The sequence below is a fragment of the Schistocerca serialis genome, chromosome 4 (assembly GCF_023864345.2).
Source record: "Schistocerca serialis cubense isolate TAMUIC-IGC-003099 chromosome 4, iqSchSeri2.2, whole genome shotgun sequence".
NCBI classification, from domain to species: domain Eukaryota; kingdom Metazoa; phylum Arthropoda; class Insecta; order Orthoptera; family Acrididae; genus Schistocerca; species Schistocerca serialis.
The window spans coordinates 792,623,096-792,644,974 of record NC_064641.1 but is presented as its reverse complement, the minus strand read 5'-3'; the positions used below and the strand labels follow the sequence as shown (position 1 = coordinate 792,644,974).

The window sequence follows — 21,879 nt, the reverse complement described above, 5'->3', positions numbered from 1 at the left end:
ATCCAGAAGAGACATGTCTCCATCATTTTGCTGTTAGAAAATTAAGGAGGAGGAAATTATGGGTTTTCAGGAGGTAAAAGTGACAGCAGTTTGTCGGAAGGACAAGAAAAAAGTGTCTATCTTGACCAGTATTCACAATGCTGAAGTAAAAGCTGTAAACAAAAGACACAAAGAGGGGCTGAAGCCAGCAGGAGCCATGGCATTTGACAACACAATAGATGGAGTAGACAAAGTAGATCAGCTCTTAGTTATCAACCCACCAATGTGTAAAAGAGGAAAGAGATGTTACAAGAAAAAATTTTACATCATATCGAACCAACTTTGTGGAACACACAAGTGCCGTTAAGAAAATGAGGTGGCAAGAAAAATTCTCTCGAGTTCCATGTTCTTATTGAGAATATTATCTCAAAACACCAGAAAGAGTTCACTTCACAAGCAGCAGGTCACCTGTCTTCAATCAACAGTGCCAGGCAACTGATTCTCCAACCTTGGCCATCATTAATTCCACCCACTGTGAACAAAAAACCTGTGACATGGATTTGAGTGATAAAAAGCTGAGTTTGCGATGGTGATTTGAAGAAGGCAAGAAGGGAATCAAGATACTTTTGTGAAGTATGTGATGTCACACTATACATTGTTTCCTTCTTTCGTACTCACCAGACAGCTACAAATATTTAGAGCCATTGACAAAACTAATGATTAGACTTCATATCTGTACAGAAAGTAAAAAAAGAGCTTTTAAATTCTAGAAAACTCTGCTCAGTGTATAGTGCATTAGTGTAACTGGGATCTTACTTATGGTGTCCTTAAAAAATTTGCAACTTGTTATTTTAGGCTGTGAAGGGTACCTGTACATTCTATATGCGAGATCATTCATTAAATTATGTTTTTTATTAATAAAAAAATACAGTTCCTTGGAACACACTTTGTAAGCAAAATCTGTATGTTAACAGACTGATAGTATTAAATCAAGAAGTCCATTGCAACTTTCTGACATTTCATCTTCTAATTAGCATTTGTTGAAGGCATAGTGTCAAACTTCAGCCTGACAAATGAATGTAGAATTGCCTTTTAAATTTTTTGAATATGAAATGTAATTATGTTATTCATGATTAAGCACTGCATCAACACATACCACCTATTCTTCAGTCTCTCTCGATGGTAACCAGTTTGGTCCTTCTTTGTAAAGATTCACACATCCTAAACCAAACATTTATTTCCTTATCTCTGTAAGTTGCTTGGATTTGATGATGAACAGTCAGTCGCTGTCATACCTCACAATACTAAAACCAAATCGCTGCTCAAATGCAATGTTTGAGCACACTTTCAATTATGTTCAACTTTATAAACATCTGCCACCATTTTATTCACATATTTAAAGCTTTATTTAGTACAGTTATGTGTTTTGTTCAGAGCACAGGTATAGTGGTAAACACTGCAAAGTTTGCACCTTCTGTGCTGCCTTAGACCATTTATTTTTTATCTTTTCCTTCCATGGTTAATTGCCTAAACAGCTCTGTTTTCATAGAATGCCTTCCCTTGGGTTGTCAAAAAAACTTTTGTATCTTAATCTGATTGATAATATAGCTTGAAGGTACGTATTTTCCTAGGAATACTTGCAACCATTAAAACACACACAACCAAATTCCCTACAGTGGGAGGTGAATAAATAACGCACTTTCATCTGACATCGTGTAAAAGAGCATTTATTCATCAATAAAACTCTGTTTATGGATAATCTATCTTTGTATTCCCTTAACCTCAAGGTAGGTAGGCCCCTCTCAATCTGGGCTCCTAGTGACCTCTCTCTCTCTCTCTCTCTCTCTCTCTCTCTCTCTATCTATCTCTATCTCTCTCTATCTATCTCTATCTCCCCCTCTCTCTCCCTTTTCCATTCTTCCCAATTTCTATTTCCATCCTGAGGAACGAACTTGAAGTTTCAAAAGTTGGGTATAGTTTTTCGTACTTTCGAATGTGTCTTCTGAAGCCATTCTGTCTCCTTGAAATTTTACAGCTTTCTTATTTGAATTTTTCTTTTGGTATAATTAGAGAAAATGCACTTTATTTACCTCCATGCATAAGAAAGAAACTCTTAACTCCAGTAGTTCATATTGGTGTTAATTTTTTCATCTTCACTTTGTCATTTAACATGAAAAGCCATTTTATCTCATCCTTGTCAATGTGAGACAGGTGTTTATATTTTACTTTTACAGAAATAAAGATTTAGTAACTACCTGTGCTGTTAAGAAATGTATACCAGTTAAATACCATATTTTAAAGACTATAAGACACATCTTAATTTTTATCAGTTTGTAAATAAATTTTGCAATTTTTTTATTAGATTGCAAAGCTAGACTAAAAAAAAAAAAAAAAAAAAAAAAAAAACAACTCTTAGTTTATAAAACCTAACTGACACTTAAAATCTCTGAACATCGTCACCTGAACTTTCTTCTCCCTCTTCGTCGTCATCATTCTCCTCTTCATATATAAGATGGTCTCCACTGCCATTGAGAGCATTACTTATGTTGAACTTCTTGAAAGATTTAAAAGTAATACCTTCTCTCATTCTAGACCACAACTGTTTCATCCACTGACACATTTGTTTGATTGTAGCTCGTTTTAAAGCTCCCTTCAACATGAATTCATGTTGAGTTTCATCCATCATCCATTTGGTTCATTCCTCTCTCATATACACTTTTAATAGTTTGTTTATCGAGATATCAAGATGTTGCAATTGTGAAGTAAGTCCTCCCAGAATGACAGCAAGCCTTGTATTTCCTTTTCTCAATTTCTCTTTCACAAAATTATTCAAATGACTACGAAACTGATTTAGCACAAGAAGAGAACTCTTCTTCAATAAAGCACCTTTCCTTCCACTCTCTGCTCATCTCTAATTTCATAGCAGCCTTCTCCATCCCACTCTTGTCAAGTACATGAACACCACCACCTGGCAGTATTTCAGAAGATTTTGGCATTGTTTCACACTTGAAAATGATCATTGGATTAAGATGAGCATCATCAGCTTAACATGAAAGGGCAACACTGTAGTGCATTTTTTCATGTTCACTTGTTTTTGTAGTTACAGTTTTAGTACCTTTCATGGCAACAGTTCTGTTACTTGATACATCAAATGTCAGAGGAGTGTCGATCATAATCGCTACATGGTTTAGTTCCACACTGGTTTTCTTTCAGTGTTGAATAATAAAGCGATAGAAAGATATATTCTCTTTTCATACTCTTGTAGCATTTTCTGAGATATTTTGGTTTTGATTCACATGCTAAGTCAATGGCGCTTCAAATCTGTAACACCAACCAAGAACACCCTTAAAGTCTGTTAAGTTCCACTGTAGTGCTAGCTTATGAGCGTGTATCTGAATCATTTTTGTATGAATTACAGTGCCATTTTGACAGTGTCCTTGAGTCTATTTCAGTATGTCATCTTCTAGTTTTGGCCATTTTGCACTCAGTCCTCTATTTGCACATCTCAGTCCTCTATTTGCACATAGTCTTCCTCATTCTTTTCAGTTCTTACTAGCCTGCGAATCACGAATGGTGTTTTTCTTTCTGTTGGTGGAGGGCCGAAATGCCGCTCTGCGGCACGTTTCCATGTTCTTTTACATATGCTATTACTTTTCAATTTATAGCCCACATCATATGAATACCTTTTATTTTTTTCCATTACAAAATTTGCTATTAACAAAAATATTGAACTGTTACTGATAACGTAAAGCACTTTCAGTTCAAGTTCACTGGCACCGTAGATTGCAATAGCCGTGCGAATATATGGCCATTTTTAAGACTGGTGGGAATTTTAAATCAGACACTGGATATTTGTATTAATTTTGAGTACAAGATGCACCTGAATTTTGGAGGCAATTTTTCGAAGAAAAAAGTGCGCCTTATAGTCCATAGAATATGGTAATGTCTCAGTGCTTCTTCATTTGGTCATTTGTGCTTCAATACTTCTCTGAATTTTTACATTGTGAGAGAAATTTTTGCATTTAGTATGTTGTCTAATTTTCATAAGTAAATTTGGAAGTGGTTTATTAAAATGACATTAAGCTTCATTCTTCCTGCAGAGCGGAATACATGAATTATACAGTGTCAGATACTTTAGAAGAAATAATTTTGCTTTGTTTTCAGGATCTTCTAGCCCTTCATAATGGAGCTTGGCCCAACAGTGATATGGATAAAAGAACATCCTCTGGTTCTGAAGGTAAAATTAAGTATTTCGAATTTTTGTTTACAATTGTGGTAAAGTTAAATGAAATTTAGTACCCATCAAATGTAACAAAATGTAGCCAAAATTTGAAAAGATTGCTATATTATATATCTGGATGGTAAATAGTATATTATCATGGAAGTGTTGTCAGCAAAGATAGCCCAACTAATTTTAAAATGGCTAAAGAAAGAATATTACTTGTAATTTTAAATGAAATCAGGTACAATTGACAAAAAACATCACCAACTTAACCTCATATTTTAAGAAGAAAAAAGTACATATGCAAGATATCATCCCCAGCATTGGATCCTGAGTGAAAATTTAGGCCATGATTTTGAAAATATGCAGTTATGGCCTGAAAGTACAGCTTTTAATCATTTGCAGGCACTGATTGTTTGTCACTCACTCTGCCCCACTACAGCTGCATAATGCCTGAGTGCAAAGTGCTGTTTAGTGGAGTGAGTAAGAAGTTTGTGTTCATAATGTGGGTGAACCAACAAGCGACAGTGCTTTGTTCATTGTGCCCAAGTGCACAGTTCCTAATCTGTGGCTGATGCAAGAGATCTTTTGGATTTGAACACTTTGTCATGATACTCAAATGCACTGTAAATTAACAAAATGAATGAATGCATCATTAAAGAATTAGCTTAGTGCTACTTAATTTTTAACATCACTGTTGTGCATTATTTTCTTTGTATTCAAAAGCTGACGCTGCATTTGTGGGATTTGTGCTACTCTTCAACAAGAATGGCATGATTAAATTGTAAATCGAAAATCAGTACATGGAAAAGATAGATCGCTACTTACCTTAAAGACGACACATTGAGATGCAGACAGGCACTACGAAAAGCTTTTGACCAAAAAAATGCATTCTGGCCCAAGCTGCTGGAGTGTTGGTCATGTGTGCATGAGGTACGCTTGTTTGTGTGAATAAATGTGTGTAGTGCTTTCTCAAGAAGATTTGGCCAAAAGCTACTGCGTAAATGTTCTTTTGTTTTGCCTGTTACGATTCAATGTCTTATCTTTACAGTGAGTAGCAATCTATCTTTTTCTTATATTTTTGATATTCCAACATGGAATTCCCATCATTTGTATAATTAATAATAATTATTCTCTTGATTAGATATATTCATTTTGATTTTCGAGTATTATGGAAGTACTGGTGCAGAATACCAGTATGAGAATATTGTGAAAATTATATTGGACACATATTATGTGTTTCATGTTGATATATTACGTACTCATTTGACTTGCCTCTTTTTTGTGTAAAATAACATGTTCTCTGACAAGATTTCAAAAAGCATTGGACACACGGCAACCTCCCCCCTTCTCTACCCTCGCCTTCAACATCCTGTGAGTAGGAAGGCTCTGATCATCACTCTGCCGTACAATACTTAGTACTGGGGCATTAGGCAGCAGCAGTGGGACCAGAGCAAGTGACAAACAACAGTGTGTGCAAATGTTTAAAAGCTGCAATTTCAGAAGGCCGTAACTGTGTACTATCAGAATTATGGCCCAAATGGTGCTGATATCTTGCAGGTGTGCCTTTTTTTATAAAATTGTAAATTGACAAAAATGTGATGTGAAGTAAGGTAAGAAATTAAAACAGTGATGATGATTAGGTGATCAGCCATATTGAGTGTAATAAATAGAAGGGTTTTGAACAGAGTGACACATACTGTTATTTACGCAGGAATATCCTTTGCTAGTTTGACACACAGTAGCATTGCATTTCTGACCAGTGGGGTAGATGAATGTAGCTATGTTGACAGAACTGTACTGACGTAAATATGAGGGCATGTTGGCCTTGCCGCAGTGACACTGGTTCCCGCCAGATCACCGAAGTTAAGCACTGCCGGGCTGGGTTAGCACTTGGATGGTTGACCATCTGGTCTGCTGAGCGCTGTTGGCAAGCAGGGTGCACTCAGCCCTTGTGAGGCAAACTGAGGAGCTACTTGATTGAGACGTAGCAGCTCTGGTCTCGTAAATTGACATAAGGCCAGGAGAGTAGTGTGCTGACCACATGCCCCTCCATATCTGCATCCAGTGATGCCTGTTAGCTGACGATGATATGGCGGCTGGTCGGTACTGTTGGGCCTTCATGGCCTGTTTGGGCGGAGTTTGTTTTATGTTTGAGCTCCTAGTAGAGGTAGCAAGAAGGGTATTATTCCTCTTTCTACCAAGTATTAGCTCAGAATGTGACAACTGCAAGTTGTCTTTTATCTCTCTGTAACATTGGAACGTAATAATGGCAATAGAAATCATTACATGGAGTCACCATTAACCACATGAGACCTACAATTCACAGGCATTGATATTACTGAAATTTAGGAAATATCACAAACACAAGAACAATAAGAAACAGGGTTTTGTAGTAGTGCAGGCTGTGATGCTTTAAAGCTTTCCATCATGCAGCTTCCTGTAGCATACTGTCATACATTTCATCACTGCAATTAAGGCCTAGCTCATACATCATATTAACCATTAACTGTAATTGAAGCAGACCTTGTCCTAGCACATCCTAAATGAATCAGTTATTAACAAATCTGCTATCTTAAAAAGGAACATTGTCAACATACGAATATAGTAAACTGTGTGGTCATGTGCATTGGCCTTGCTGTACAGGAATGACTGGTGGTGTTGCCTACAAAACCTAATATACATATTGCTGGGCCACCTTTACATTCATAAAAGTCTTACATATGAATAGGATTTATCAGCGCTCTTCTTCCTCAAATCACAATGGGTGTTTCTCTCACCTTACCAAAATGTATTGCCTTCCACTCGTCATTAGTGTTCACATATTAGTGCTGGTTTTATTTGCTGTCTATATGGCTTCAAAAACTGCAACATATATTATCATTAACATTAGAACAATATTTTTCACACGAGAAAGTTTATGACAATTCCAGTTGCAACATTCTATACACCAATCAATATGCAATATTGCCATGTGTGGAGCCCATATTTGCAAAAGTGCTGAGTGATTCTTGCCGAGACCAGCAAAGGTTGAGAGTCCCATGACCTGCTAGGTAGCCCTGGATTTGTCTCCATTGTTATCTGTTTGTATCAATGGTTTTGATGATTTACTTTCTCTGTAGTTCTTTTGGGGATTCTGATATGTGTTGTGCATAATACACAATATTCCTTTATCTGTACACACAGGTGTCAAATTACTGTTGTGGCTGCAGGTCCTGCTGAAATTTCTTGTTACGAACCAGCCATCCACCTTGGGGTACAGTGATTTAAAGGAGGAACCACAGTACAGTCTCCCTTGGTGAAACAGTTTTGGAAAAAGAGGTTTAGTATTTGGCTTTCTCCCAGTCATTGCAAAACAAATGAATAAATATCTCCATCACCGTGTTGGACAGTAAGAACAAAATAATGTGTGTATTATATTAATGAAAATTGTTGAGGGTTGCTTTCCAAAGCTTGTTTATTGTTACTCTGAGACAGATGGACCATTGGCAGATGTATTATGATGGCAGTGTTTAGTGTGTGTGTGTCATTACCTGGCAATATATACAATGTGCTGGCAATGAGGCCTTCTGGAGGCACATGCTTAGGGCGAGAGAACATTGGCATGCGTAATAGACAAAGATGATGGAGGTGGTGGTGGCTCTGTGGAATTGCTGGCTCTGAATCACTGACACTCCTTGCCTCCAGTAGCAAAATCCTGAGGAATCTTTGAGCTGTAGTGAAGGGTCTTTCGCAAAGGATATCACTAACGCCACCCATTTTAGGAGGATCTCTCCTGTACCATTCTGCAAAATTTTCTCATCAGTCAAATTATTTAACAGCAAGTTTCATAGCTTTTCATGCTAAAAATACATATGCACTTACCAGACAAGTTTTTCTTGGAAAGCATTCCATTGTTATTGTTTTAGTTTCTCTGGCACCTGCAAGCCCTGTGTCAGCTCTTTCGTTGAAAAATTGTCTGTATTCTGCAAATTATGAGCGTTCTTTTAGGTAGGCAAAACAGTCTGTGTGTGTGTGTGTGTGTGTGTGTGATGATCGCATCTGGTCAGACAATGTGATGACTTTCACGGTCCAGCTCCAGTCTCGCTTGTGGCTCAGGGCCTCCTGTCTTGCATTTGGTGCCCTTTCTGGCCAAAACATTACAAATTTTGGGTCTTCATAGTAGAACTTCTTCTATTTCTTCACTGTATTACTGAAATGTTCTTACTTGATAGTCCTAATAAATCATTGGTTACCTCAATATACAATACATAGTGATGCCTGTTTGTTCACTATTAGAATGGCAATTTTTAATGTTGATTCAGCTTCTAAACTGATTAGTAGTAATAGCTCATGTACTTTTCATTAAATAACCATCAGTGGAAATTGATGCAAGAGATCAAATGTAGTCCAGTCAAAAGTATCATATTCAGAAAAGACACTCAGTGCTTAATAAATGAAGTTTAGGTGATAGTGGTTTTCATGTATCTTGTGTGCTGTGTAGAACTGAAACTGCTTACACATTACCAAATGAACAATCACAATCTTTTCATATTTGAGTGTTGTTCTCATTTTTGTATTTCTATTTTGTTTTGTTTTTAGGGGGACAGGAAAAAATAGTCAGGGCATTCACTGAAATAATGAAAAATATGTCTCGAATGAAGACCTGTATTCGACCAGCAATGTGCAAACCATATGGGAAACAGTCTGAAGCACTACAAAAAAGTAAGTATATTTTGGCATGTAGTTAGTAAAATCTGAGTTACAAGCTATCATAACGTACAGAAAAGAAATAATGCACATACTTTCTAATCACTGAAACTAGAACAGCACAGGTTTTAAAGAAAAGACAAAGTATTTTTAAATTTTTAGAACATCTTCAGAATTAAAGGATAGGTTGAAAAATATATCTGAATAAGATTGTGCCATTCTAAGAACAGATACCAATTAATTTTCATTTCCTTGCTGACTGTAGACAGTGTGTCTGTGGAAGAATCTCTATAGACTGGGTGTTATGAAAAGAAGGTCTCATTTGATGAACTGAATGAATTTTTCTCAGCACCAACAAACCTCTGTGCTGTAGTGAATTATCGCCTACTATAATCCTCAGACTACGTAACTAACCAAGACACTTTCCACATAAAATGCATTATGATGATAAGTACCACAAGAAAAGCCATAATGAGAATAGCTTCTAAGGTGGTACGCAACAGGGATATCAAAGTAGCCCTTATCAGGAATTTTGCAGATAGCCTAGTGCCTGTCTCAAAAGACCTGTTTAATTCTCCTCTCATGAATGGAACATGTCCCACATCACAAGAAATCATAGTCCAGTCTATCACTGAGACTGAAAACCGAGAGTCATTTTACGATTACCAACCAATGAGCATAGTACCTAGGATATATCATTCATGATCGATTAGTGAACACTAACACAAAAACTATCGCTCCATCTTTTGTAAACACCATAGCACAAACACTGCATTAATTAAGGTAATTAGAGACCTCACACAATGATGACCATGACATACATTAATGGTGATGGGGATTGGTAACAATTGACATATAGCGTTAGTCTTTGACTATCAATACATAATAATACATAATACACAATAATAATCAATAATGAGAACCATTCACTACAGGGGGTAACAGTTCAATTAGGTAGGGGGTGGGTTGGTGCAAAATGCTTGCTCACTTCGCAAGCGTGCCAGCTAGCTTTTTAAACACCCAATTGTTTTGTGAACATCACATCCCAAAAATACAGTCTTGATTAATTTGGCTTCTTCCATACCACATTTGAGCTGGAGCCATATCAACAACTGTAATAGGACTTCTGTTCATGAAATAAACTGCAGTTTAAACTGCACAGCCCCACATTTTGTTTCCAACTTTGGAACCGAACAACATGGATGTTACATTATTTGTAATAGTGAGATTTATTCTTTCTGCCTTACCATGCAGTTGAGGAAACTCTTTAGTTAATCACTGTACTTTTGTTTTTACACTATTCCTTAAAGTCAGATTTTTCCTGTCTTCATATTGAAATGAGCTTCACTTTCACTTACAAATTTCTTGATGTGGTCATCTGTTTCACCATTTCTATGTAAAAGATACACTTTTAAGACATCAGGGCATGTTAGAAAATATTCTTCATTGAAGTAATTTGGTGGACATGCCTTCACCTTATGTCATGTGAATAATCTCAAGGGGTCTCATTGCTGTATGCCTCGCAGTATTGAATGGTTTTCTAGCTTCCTTTGCCATGATACATGTTTCACAACAAGGCATTTCATCTTGTGACACAATTTTGTCCACTCCACCACACAGTTCTGGCATTTTTCCCCCAGGTAATTGAAATTAAAATATCTTGCGACACATTTGGCAACAACACCTGTTGTGATTCAGCTTCACCAACAAGGTTAGAACACATGGAATTTCACTTTGGAACCTTAATTTTTATATCTTCTTGGCTCTTCACATGTGACATAATTTTCCTTTCATGTTGCATGTGTTCATTACTACCACTGTCTACAACAAACTTGATATCTAAATCAAACAATGGAGAGTCCAGGACAGAACAACATCAATATGGAAAGGATAAGGGAGGTGATGTGTTGAGTCATAGAAAGATAAAATGATAAAGACAGCTAAAATATTTAAGCTTTCATGCAAAATTCCTGTTCCAAAGTAGAAAGCACACACATTTACACAAGTAAAACTCTCACACACATGGCCACTGTCTGGGGGCACTGAACCCTGTCTGCAACTGCATCTGATGTGAGCAGCAGGCTACTAGGATGGTTGGTGGGGGTAAGGTGGCAGCATGGAGTGGGGAGGGGGAGGGATAGCAGGGAAGGGAGGCAGAAGTGTTAGTGATACCTGAGGGAATGTGCAGGGTTGATTTGGAGACAGGATAGGGCTGCTAGGTGAAGCAACAGTAGGCTGTGGTGAGGGAGGGGAGAGGGAAAGAAAAAACCAGAGTATGGGAATGGACTTTTAGGTGCTTTGGCAGAGTATAAGGCAGGCATAGTACTGGGGAGGGAGCAGGGAAGAGGACAGATAGATGAAGAACAAGGACTAGCAAAGGTAGAGGCTAGAGGGGTTGTGGATACGAAGAATACATTGTAGGCAGTGCTCCAATTAGTGCAGCTCAGAAAATTTTGTATTTGTAGGAAGAATCCAGATGACATAGACTATGACAGCAGTCGTTAAGGTGAATTACATCATATTGGACAGTGTATCGGCAACTGAGTTGTCAGACTGCCTCTGCACAGTGGTTGCAGCTTAGTTTGTAGGTCAAATGGCTATTCTCACATGTGGCCCTGCCTTTGGTGGGGTAGGAAATACCCTTCACAGGGCTGAAGTAGGTGGCAGTGAGAGGATGTATGGGACAGGTCTTGCATTTAGTACTGTTGCAGGGATCTGAGTCATGAGGCAAGGTATTGGGAGCAAGAAATGGACAGTGATATTGCATAGGGTTGATTGGTGACGGAATACCTCTGTCGGAGGTGTGGGGATGACATGCCTCTTTTAGGTCACAGTGAAAGTTAGTCAAAACACTGGTGGAGATTGTGATTCAGTTGCTCCAGTCCTGGGTGGTACTTAGTCACGAGAGGAGTGCTCCTTCATGTTCGGTCAATGGATATGGTGGGGGGGGGGGGGGGGGGGGTAGTAGGTGACTTGAGAGACAAGGCTTAGGACATTGTTTCTGGGTGAGATTGGGAGGGGTAATTTTGGTTTGTGAAGGCCTTAGTGAGATCCTTGGCACATTTGGAGAGGGCTGCTCATCACTACAGATGCAACAACTAGTGTTGACTAGATTGTATGGAAGGGACCTCTTATCATGGAATGGAAGGGAGCTACCAAAGTGGAGGTATTGTTGGTAGTTGGTAGGTTTGATGTGGGCAGAGGAACTGATGTACCCATCCTTGAGATGGAGATCGACATCAAGGAAGGCAGCATGTTGGATTGAGGAGGACCAGGTGAAGCAAATGGAGGAGAAGGTGTTGTGTTTCTAGGGGTATGCAGAAAGGATGTCATTGCCCTCAGCACTTGTCATGAAGACATCAGTGAATCTGAACCATGTTAGGGGTTGGGGTTAAGGGCAGTAAGGAAGGATTCCTCTATATTGCCCATGAATTGGTTGGTGTAAAATGGTGCCTTGTGGGTGCCCATTGCTGTGCCACATATTTGTTTGTAGGTGTTGCCTTCAGAGGAGAAGTAATTGTGGGTGGGGATATAGTTGGTTATTGTGACTAGAGATGATGGTTGTAGGCCTGAGTCAACTGGATGTTGGGAAATGTAGTGTTCAGTGGTGGCAATGTAGAGGGAGATGGCATAAATAGTGACAAGCAGGGTGCCAGGTGGTAAAGGAACAGGACACTTGGAGAGGCAGTAGAGGAATGGTTGGTGTGTCTTATCCAGGGGACTGGGTTACAAGTAATAGGATAGGAGGAAGGTGTTGGTCCATGAAAGCTCAGATTCCCTCTGTGGGGGACAGTAACCAGCCACATTGGAACATCCTGGATGGTTGAATTTATGTACTTTTAAGATGTGTGTAGTAGGTAGAAGTGTGGAGAGCAGTGGGGAGAGAAGAGACTAAGGTGACAGGTTAAGGGATGGACATAGGGATTTGAGGAGGGACTGGAAATTCTGTTGGATTTCAGAAATGGGATCACTGTGGCAGGATTTATAGGTGAATGTGTCTGATAGCTGACGGAGTCCTTCCTGCAGTTCATTACCACAGTGATGGAGCCTTTGTTTGCATGTAAGATTATATGGTTGGGATCCTTTTTTAAGTGGTGGATTGCGGTTCTTTCTGTGGGTGTAAGGTTGGTTTCCATATTGAGAGATTTGGGGAATGATAGTGAGGCAAGATTTCGCGTTAGGAAATTTCTGGAAAGTTAACAGGTATGTTTTGGGGGCAGTGGGGATGGACCACAGTTGGATGGAGGAGTAAATTGAATCTGGAAAGTTTCAGTATTGGTTTTGGATTGAGTCTGACTGATGGGATCGATAGCATGAAAGTGTTTCTGCTGTAGGGTCTGGGATAAGGAGAGAAGACCATTAACTAGTCCAGTATTATTTAATTGAGGAGTGGGGCTAAGGGAAAGGCCTTAAGAAAGGACTGATACTTCCACTTTTGGAGGATGGGTCCAGGTCTGTGTTGTGGGTCTGAAGTCTTAGTGGAAGGAGGGATTGCTGTCAGAGATGAGTAATTTGCTGATCATTCCATTTTAGGGAATTCCGTGAGTCAACAACAATGCGGAAATGGTATGTGGGACTGCATTCTAGCTCAGGGATATGGAAGTTTTTTCTGTATTGGCACAGATAGAAGAAGCAAGGATCCCTCATAGTAAATAGAAAACACACAAAAATATGTGGGAAAAATCACAAAAAGGATTAAACAGATGAAGTACAGTGGGAAAAATGAAACCTAATTGAGTAAGGCCTATAGTGAAAGACAAAATGAACTCAGATCAATGTATAAACAAAACAAGGTCAAAGAGAAAAATAAATAAGAAGACAATAATGGTAGGATGCAGGTAGGTAGGTAGGTGGTTATGTGTGATGAGAGGGGCAGCAGGTTTAATTGGATTAGGTGAGGCCAGTTTGTGTGAACTTGAATAAGGGAAGAGAATGAGGGAGGGGAGGAATGGGGTGGTTAGGTGCAGGGTGCACCAATGTCTGTGTGGCACAGTAAGGTACAGAAAAACTCACAAGGGTGAAGGGAGATAATGATCAATTTGTAAGGTCCAGGAATATTTATATGAGCAGGAAGAATGTGGATCACAAGATGCTGCAGATACAAATAATAGTAACAAAGGAAAACAGCACTGGATTGTGTGATGGAAGGAAAGCATTAGGCAACATCAACAGTGGAAATTTCAGGATGGAAGAGCAACAATATGGAAAGGAAAATTGGTATGTCCATGTTGAGGTGGTGTTGAGTCACGGGCAGGCACAATGAAAAAAAACTGCTAAAATATTTAAGCTTCTGGGCACATTCCTTCTTCTGAAGTAGAAAACGCCATTCCCCCCCCCCCCCCCCCCCCCCCCCCCCCCGCCACACACACACACACACACACACCACACACACACACACACACACACACACACACACTAGGCTACTGTCTCCAGGGACTGATGCTGAGGCCCGACTGCGTGAGGACAGAACGGCACGGTACAGCACAGCTAGAGAAGGAGAAAGGACTTGGCAACATAGAAAGTGTGTGTAGTGCTGGAGCGGAAGTAGGGAAAAGGAGCAGGCAGGTATCATGGTATCTATTTTTATCAATTTTCTTTACTTGCTTTTCTGTTGTAAATACTCCTTGGGGGGGGGGGGGGGGAGACTGCCTTTGCTGATTTCTTCATTTTCTCATGTTCCTCTTTGTAATATTTTGCAGCTGGATGATTTGTGTTTTGCAGTACTGACATAGAGGCAGTCCTTTTATTACCCGACCCCCTCCCAGATGACATTTGCACAGGTAGAGCATTGTGTTTTGTTCTTGTTACTGCTAAGTATCATTTTACTTTCACTGACATAGTGATCTAAACATCCATATTCAAAACACCTCCTAATTTCCCATTGTTTTTATTCTGATGTTTATTCTTGTTGGCTGCAGCTTTGAATGCAATACATATTTCATATTTATGTTTCTTCATTTTATCTTCTTTTAGTGACGTGTTGAATAAAGGTTTTCAATGTTTCCTCGTCCTTAGCAGTAAAGTCCCAAGCTCTTCCAAATTGTTTATATTCATCTGGTAACATTGTTATTATCCATGCATCAATGCTATTTTGTCAGTATTCTGCCCCAGGTTATTCAGTCTTGAATGCTAGGGCTTACACTTTAGCAATAAAGGACATTGTAATTAGATTTATACCACATTCAGAGTTGTAGAACTTTGTAGGTGTATCATACAGTTCCGTGGATATTTCATGGGTAACAAGTGTTTTTTAACATGATACCTATGGCCCTCAAAATGTAGTATTTTGCAAGCGTCTCTTTCTGTTCCCACATAGATATTGCTGGTAAAATATCCAAGTCTCTTTGCCATGAACATCACATTTATTCTCCATAATGGAAAACTTGTAGAGTCTTTTAAATTGAGAACTCTGTTTAATGCTGTTCCTTCTGCTGATGAAGCCAAAATGTACAGACCATCTTACTGGGAAAGCCAGTCTTTTTACACTCACAAATTCTCACGTTTCTTACTTTCCCAGATTTCCAGCTGAACAGTGCCCATAACTTGTCAAGGTATCTGATTGTAAAAATCTGGTGATTTTCTTTAATTGTTTCTGACACTACACAGGATTTCTTTTTTTAAAGAACACATAGAAGCACTTAGCTACAAAAAAAGACTGGTTTCGTTTTTTATTAAAAAACAACCAACTCATGTTACCAACTTATTAGAGAAACAGTGCTCTTATACCAACTGTGGTCTTACATTAACAGGTACTTATTTTTTTGTTGGCCGTGATCTTTGTAAATCTCTGCAGTTGATTGGTGTATAAGGCCGGAAGTTGATAAATGATGGTTAAGTCAGTTTGTTCTAGAGATGTTACTGGAAGTTAACTCCAAGATTTTCTGGAATAGTATGAATAATGAATAAATAAACAAATAATATACAGATTCTGTAAATCATGCAATACCAGGGAATTTCAAACATTTCAGGAAAATTTGGAAAAAAAAAGAAAAACACTGGGAAATCTTGTTTTCGTCTCAGTAGATGAAATGGTTTGTTTACTGAGATGTCATGCATCGTCGCTGGGTGACACAGCTGAGTACATGCGCCACTTCCTACTCCCTCATTCTTGCTGCTTCTCCCCTTCCTACCACTCCCCTCAGCTTGCAGTCAGTGCTGCCACCACTTCTGGCCACTAGCCTAGCAGCTGCCGACAAGAGGCAGGGAGGTGTGAGGAATGGTTTATTTGGATCTGATTCTCAGAGATTGTCGAAACAGCTGCTGGAGATGGTGGTCATATGTGTGCATGAGTTGTGTTTGAGTGATTATGTGAATATATGTTTGTGTGTGTGTGTGTGTGTGTGTGTGTGTGTGTGAGAGAGAGAGAGAGAGTGAGTGTGCGCGTGCTCTCGTTTTCTGGCAAAAGCTAAGGCTCACAATTTAGTTGTGAAAGTGTGATTGTCTTTTCTGTGCCTGTTTGTGGCTCAGTGACCATCTGTACAGTGGGTTGCTACCTATCCTCATTAGCATAGATTCTCAGAGTATTTGCGCAAGTTATCTGTTGCATGGATTAATCACCACAGTCTCATTTCACCAACATGGTGTCTGCGACACATGAATAGCTGGTCACATGAGTGGACTTCCATGATGGGACAAACCCACAGGCCATTTCTGTGGGTATGTTTAACAAATCAGGCCTGCCGATCTCAAGCCCACTTAGCACTTAGCTTTCCCACTAATGTGAAAGCCCTGCAAGCCTAACCGATCTGCCCACAGTCCGGGTCTGTTTGTGTGTGGCATAATGCAGCTAATTTTCCTGGTTTATCCAAGGTCCCAGGACTGTGGTGCTCCTTGACAGGCCAGAGGCCACGAGCGATGGATTTCAGGAATTGCGAGTGTCTCACCACAAGTACATTGTTCAGTGCGGTGTGTTATAGACATTTTATTTGTTCTGGTACATTTTGGCACTTCGAAAATAACTTATATATTAGAAAGTATGGACAGTAAAAAGAAGAAAATTGTGGCAGTCACTGGCTGTTTGTATGCTATGTACTCATTTATTTATCAAAAGAAAAATCAGACAATATCTGTACAATTATAGACGCAGCGCCATGGGTAATAACCGACAATAACTGAACATAGTAGAACCAACATTTTATTTGTGGTCACCTGTAGTACTGATTTACATAACTCTTCCCTGCCTTATATACTTCTTTCAAGGGGCCTACTGTTTTCTGAAGTTCTTTTTGAAATCAGTGAAGGTATTTTAAATCTGTATTGTAGCTCCAACGAAATGTGTATTTGTGTCACCAAATGTGTTTCCTGTTATTGAAGTAACAATAGTGGTCTTAATGAAACACATGTACCATTTGGCTTGCTTTCTCCATCTAAAAACAGTTCATTACAAAAGATGTTGATCGTAGTACTCAAGATTTTTGCTCATATGGGGGAGAAATACAGAAGTATTTCCATTTTTTGTCAACTTACGTCTTCACTTATACTTGAGATCTCAAAATTTGTCTGATATAAATGCAGAAACTTGTCAATCAGGGAAATACCATGGAATTTCACATGGGGAAATTTGTGGCAACCCTGAGTACAATTCACTAATGACCTATCTTAACAGATTGAACTAAAATAAGCATATCCTTTCACTTGTTACTGTTTAATAGATAAATGGCTGATACAGCTCATTACTTTTCATGATTGGTGAACATTTTATGCCACCGTCTTTCAGTGATGCATCATTGGTTTGAGTTATAACCACACAGTTAATTGTCCCTTTAACCACACACACACACACACACACACACACACACACATATTTCAGTACACTTGAAGCTCTTTGGTCACTATCAAAAATGTAGACGTGTGTGTGTGTGTGTGTGTGTTTGTGTGTTTGTGCTATCTTTTATCATTTAATAAATCGAGATAATTAGTGATATATGTAGTTCATATTGAAAGTTACAATCTGGTTAACTGCATTACTCCTAGCATAGTGTGTGCACAATTTTTGCATTACACCAGGAAAGTCATATGCTGTTTTTTAGATAATATGTCATGCTGAGTATAATCACATTGGTTAATTGTATGCCTAGAAGAATGTGAAATCTTATGTAACGACCATTAAAAATGTACAGTAAAACCATGTATATTTTCTGGATTTACAGCATTGGTAGATACAATTCAACTTGTTCAGTCTCTTCGCTCTTTTCTACCACCTCCACATATTGCTGTTAGCAGCTGGAAAAATGAAGACAAACACAGGTAGGCAGTACCTAACTTGCTTAATTGAGTTGCATCCTGTCACTGACAAGGTTCCTAATGAGTGTGGCTTTTCTGTAAAATAAAAATTGGCAGCTGCCATCTTCTTTTAGGTTGTGGGCTAACACTGTTCAATGTAGAATGCAGGACCATATTTAAACATGATCTTTTTCAAAACGAAAATGAAGATATCCTAGTTTGTTGTCCAAATAAGTACTAGGTGATGAACTTGTAAATGAATGAAATATGGCATCCCTTTGCAGTTTAAGTGGTACACTGCATTACAGGTATCTCCACAAGTCAGTTTTAGTATGGTTCATTATGATAAAGTATCAGGAAATGTGATGTTGGTGGCTAAACATCCTTTTGCATTGCTCCCTTGCTTGGTTTTGTTCGTGATTTATGTTTAAATCTGGTATATGTGCACCAAGTTCCTTCACTTCCAATGTAAACTATTTTCAAATGTTGCCCAATAAACTTACACTGAATTCATATTCTACTGTTTGCCAGCTAGCAGTATGCTACAGTTATTTACAAGACCTCGACCAAAATACACTCACAAAAAGGATATTGCTAGTAAAACACTTCTTCCCAAAAACACTATCACCAAGTAAGGAAATTCTTAACAACTGAATATAATGGAACATGTTTTCGTGCACTTCTTTCTTCTAACCATTTATGAAACTGTCACTAGGTGCTGCCACTTATGTTACTCTACTGTAATCCACTCTAGTAAGACATTTATAAACTTAGTGTGCCCTTTCTACAGTGGATGGAATTGTCAATGACAAAGAAAAAAAGATTTTCAGCACTATCAAGACATTAATATTAAATGTTGATCAATGGCGTATCAAAATATAATACAGAGACAGGGATTTGATAGAAAAGGCGCAGCAGCTCTGATTATGCACTTTAATTGTGCGTAGCAGAACATGAAAATTGAGTGGAGGATGGTTGATGACCCTTAGGCTCAAAGAACAGAGGCTTCAGGAGGCTACATTTAGCTAACCAAAATTTCAAGATGCAGCTGTAAGCACTCCCTAGATGTTCAATAATACTGCATAATTTTTCCTGATTTGCAATAATATTAAACATCTAGGGGTGTGCAACTGAGACCATCAAGAACTTCCAAAATATTTTGCGCTTCCTGAAAATGCTGTGCTGTCTGTGGACAATATTGATAATATCCCTGCCAGTCTCCCGCATGGTACAAACTGTGGATATCATTGTGTGTTCACTGTTTGTTGTTGTTATGATGTACAAAATAAGTTCAAAACAAGATGAAAAAGTATTGTGATTAGTGTGTATCAAAGTGTATGAATAACTGCTAGCATTGTCGGATGTTAGGGTAGACGAGTACAAAAACGAAATTTTAAGAATTGATCACATGATTTGTTGGGAAAAAAAATTGCAAAAAAGCTACGAAGGACAATGTGTGTGTGGTTTTTTTTTTTTTTTTTTTTTTTTAATTGGTGCAAAATTACGAATAAATGTCTATATAGACATTTATGTGTGTGTTTACATTACCCACCCGGATATAATAGTTTAGCACACATATTACTGCATGACATGTTTCCACAACTGTGTACCAAATACTGTCAAGTGAAACTGCACGTGTAAATTTTAAGTTTTTGAAAGAATTGCTAGTAGCAAGGTATTCAAGTGCAATAGAAAAGCACTGACTTGGTGGAGTTACATCTCCCATTGAAATATTTTGACCATGGAAATTTAACCGGTAGGAGGAAGCGGGTGAAGTTTATTTTTTATGTAAATGAGTTGGTCAGGTTTGAGGCGCATCATGCCTCAGGAACTAAATTTTATAGGCTACACAAAAAGCAATTATACCCCAGAGAACTGATGATTATCCACTCAGTATTTGTTACATATACATTACTTCGATACTGTACTTAAAACAACAAACATAAGAATATACAGCAGTTGCTAAAACCATAGTATTGTCTTACTGTGATCAACCACTTAGTGCTACATCATACTCCAGATTCCAAATGTTTGGGGGGGGGGGGGGGGGGGACAAAGTGCCGAAGTGCACTCATTTTCAGTAATGTATCAAGCGTTTTACCATAATCAGACAAATAGTGTTATCATAATCTTTTTGTTTTGTTCAGCCTCAGTTCTCAATAAATTTTCGTGAGTGATCATTGACGCTCCTTGACCCAATTTCTCATCCCCCCTTTTTTTCTGCTTGCAACATAGTAGAGCAATTATCGCAGCAGCAGTGTCTTTGTAATCATCACTCCAATCCACACTATCACTGAAGAGTGTGGGGAGAATGTTAATAATATTGCACAATGTTTTATACAGTATAAGTGACTATCTAGGGCCACTTTAAGGCTGACTACTGCCTGTTCGAAAAACATCATTTGATAACAACAGTCCCACAAATGTTTACTGATGTTTTTTAAATCCATGTGGGAAATATTCGAAATTCATCCTGATAATTTAAATTCTGAATCCATTATTGAGACATATATTAGAGTATATCTTTTGGTGCAGCTCCACCTCAGAACCTTCAACTACGAGCTGCATCTGAATACTGGTAAAGGCAGAAGGGGCCAGCAGAAATCATGAAACTAAAGTTTATCATTGCCATTGATAATTGATGCTGATGCTGACAGAGTGCATAAGATATACAGCTATTACTTATTTGCCTAAAAGTCTGTGAAGTGCTAGAAGAAACTTTTTCCTATTTGTTGTGTTCATGGTCAAATAGCTTTATTTTCTGTAAAGGGACTGGAGGCAGAGAAGTGTCATTGATTTTAGGTTTTATGCTCATAGGATATGTAAGAAAAAGAATGAGGAATGGCTGAAAGCAAAATTCCAAGAGACAGAAGAACTAAAGAAACAGAATTAGACAAGGAAATTCTGTCATGAAATAGGAAAGATGAGGAAAAATTTCCAACCAACACAAAATGCCTTTGAAAAAATATATGGTAAGATAATCAGAGACCAAAAAATATTGCAGAGTTGAGCAGAATATTTTGAAGATATGCTCAGTGCCAACTCAGACCAGGTTCAAGACGTCTACAAGAACAGGAGGAGGATATAGAGGGAGAAAAGGGAAGTAGCGAATAGATCAACTACGCAAGAAATGGAGTCAATGATATATCTATATATATAAAACAAAGTCGGGTTTGTTATAACACTTATAACTCGAGATCTGCTGGACCAATTTTCATGATTTTTGATTTGTTGGATTTGTCTCCGCCCCGAATAGCAGAATACATCTTTAAAAAAAATGAAAAAAAAAAAAAAAAATGAAATCTCGCACGTACAGTGGCCAAAATTGATTTTGGCCACTGTACGTGCGAGATCCGAAATTGCGGTAGCAATTGCTTCTTCTGGAATAGCGGCCACATTGTTAGACAGATGCCGTACAGCTCACTCAGTGTTAAAATTGCCATTAAACCTTCAAACTACCGAACAACCGACATGTAACATTTCGAAACACTCCGCAATGGCCAAAGTTTTAGTAGCATCAAAAATCATCATATGGGACGAATGCACAATGGCGCACAAACGCGCATTGGAAGCACTAGACCGAACATTAAAAGATCTGCGCAATGACTCGAGATGTTTTGGTGGTTCAATGATTTTATTATCTGGCGATTTCCGACAAACACTACCAGTAATTCCAAGATCTACTGCTGCCGACGAAATAAACGCTTGCCTCAAAGCATCAAATCTGTGGCGATATGTAAACAAACTTCAACTGTCTGTAAATATGA

The 21,879-nt window shown here is 38.4% G+C and overlaps 1 protein-coding gene across 1 annotated transcript in view; it reads left to right on the top strand.

The window, feature by feature from the left end:
• LOC126473373 (uncharacterized) overlaps positions 1 to 21,879 on the top strand; it is an 89,147-nt gene that overhangs the window by 49,549 nt on the left and 17,719 nt on the right. The window contains exons 6-8 of the mRNA XM_050100380.1: positions 4,144 to 4,216; positions 8,783 to 8,905; positions 18,040 to 18,136. Of these exons, the coding sequence (XP_049956337.1) occupies positions 4,144 to 4,216; positions 8,783 to 8,905; positions 18,040 to 18,136 (293 nt within the window). The remainder of the gene's footprint in view (positions 1 to 4,143; positions 4,217 to 8,782; positions 8,906 to 18,039; positions 18,137 to 21,879) is intronic.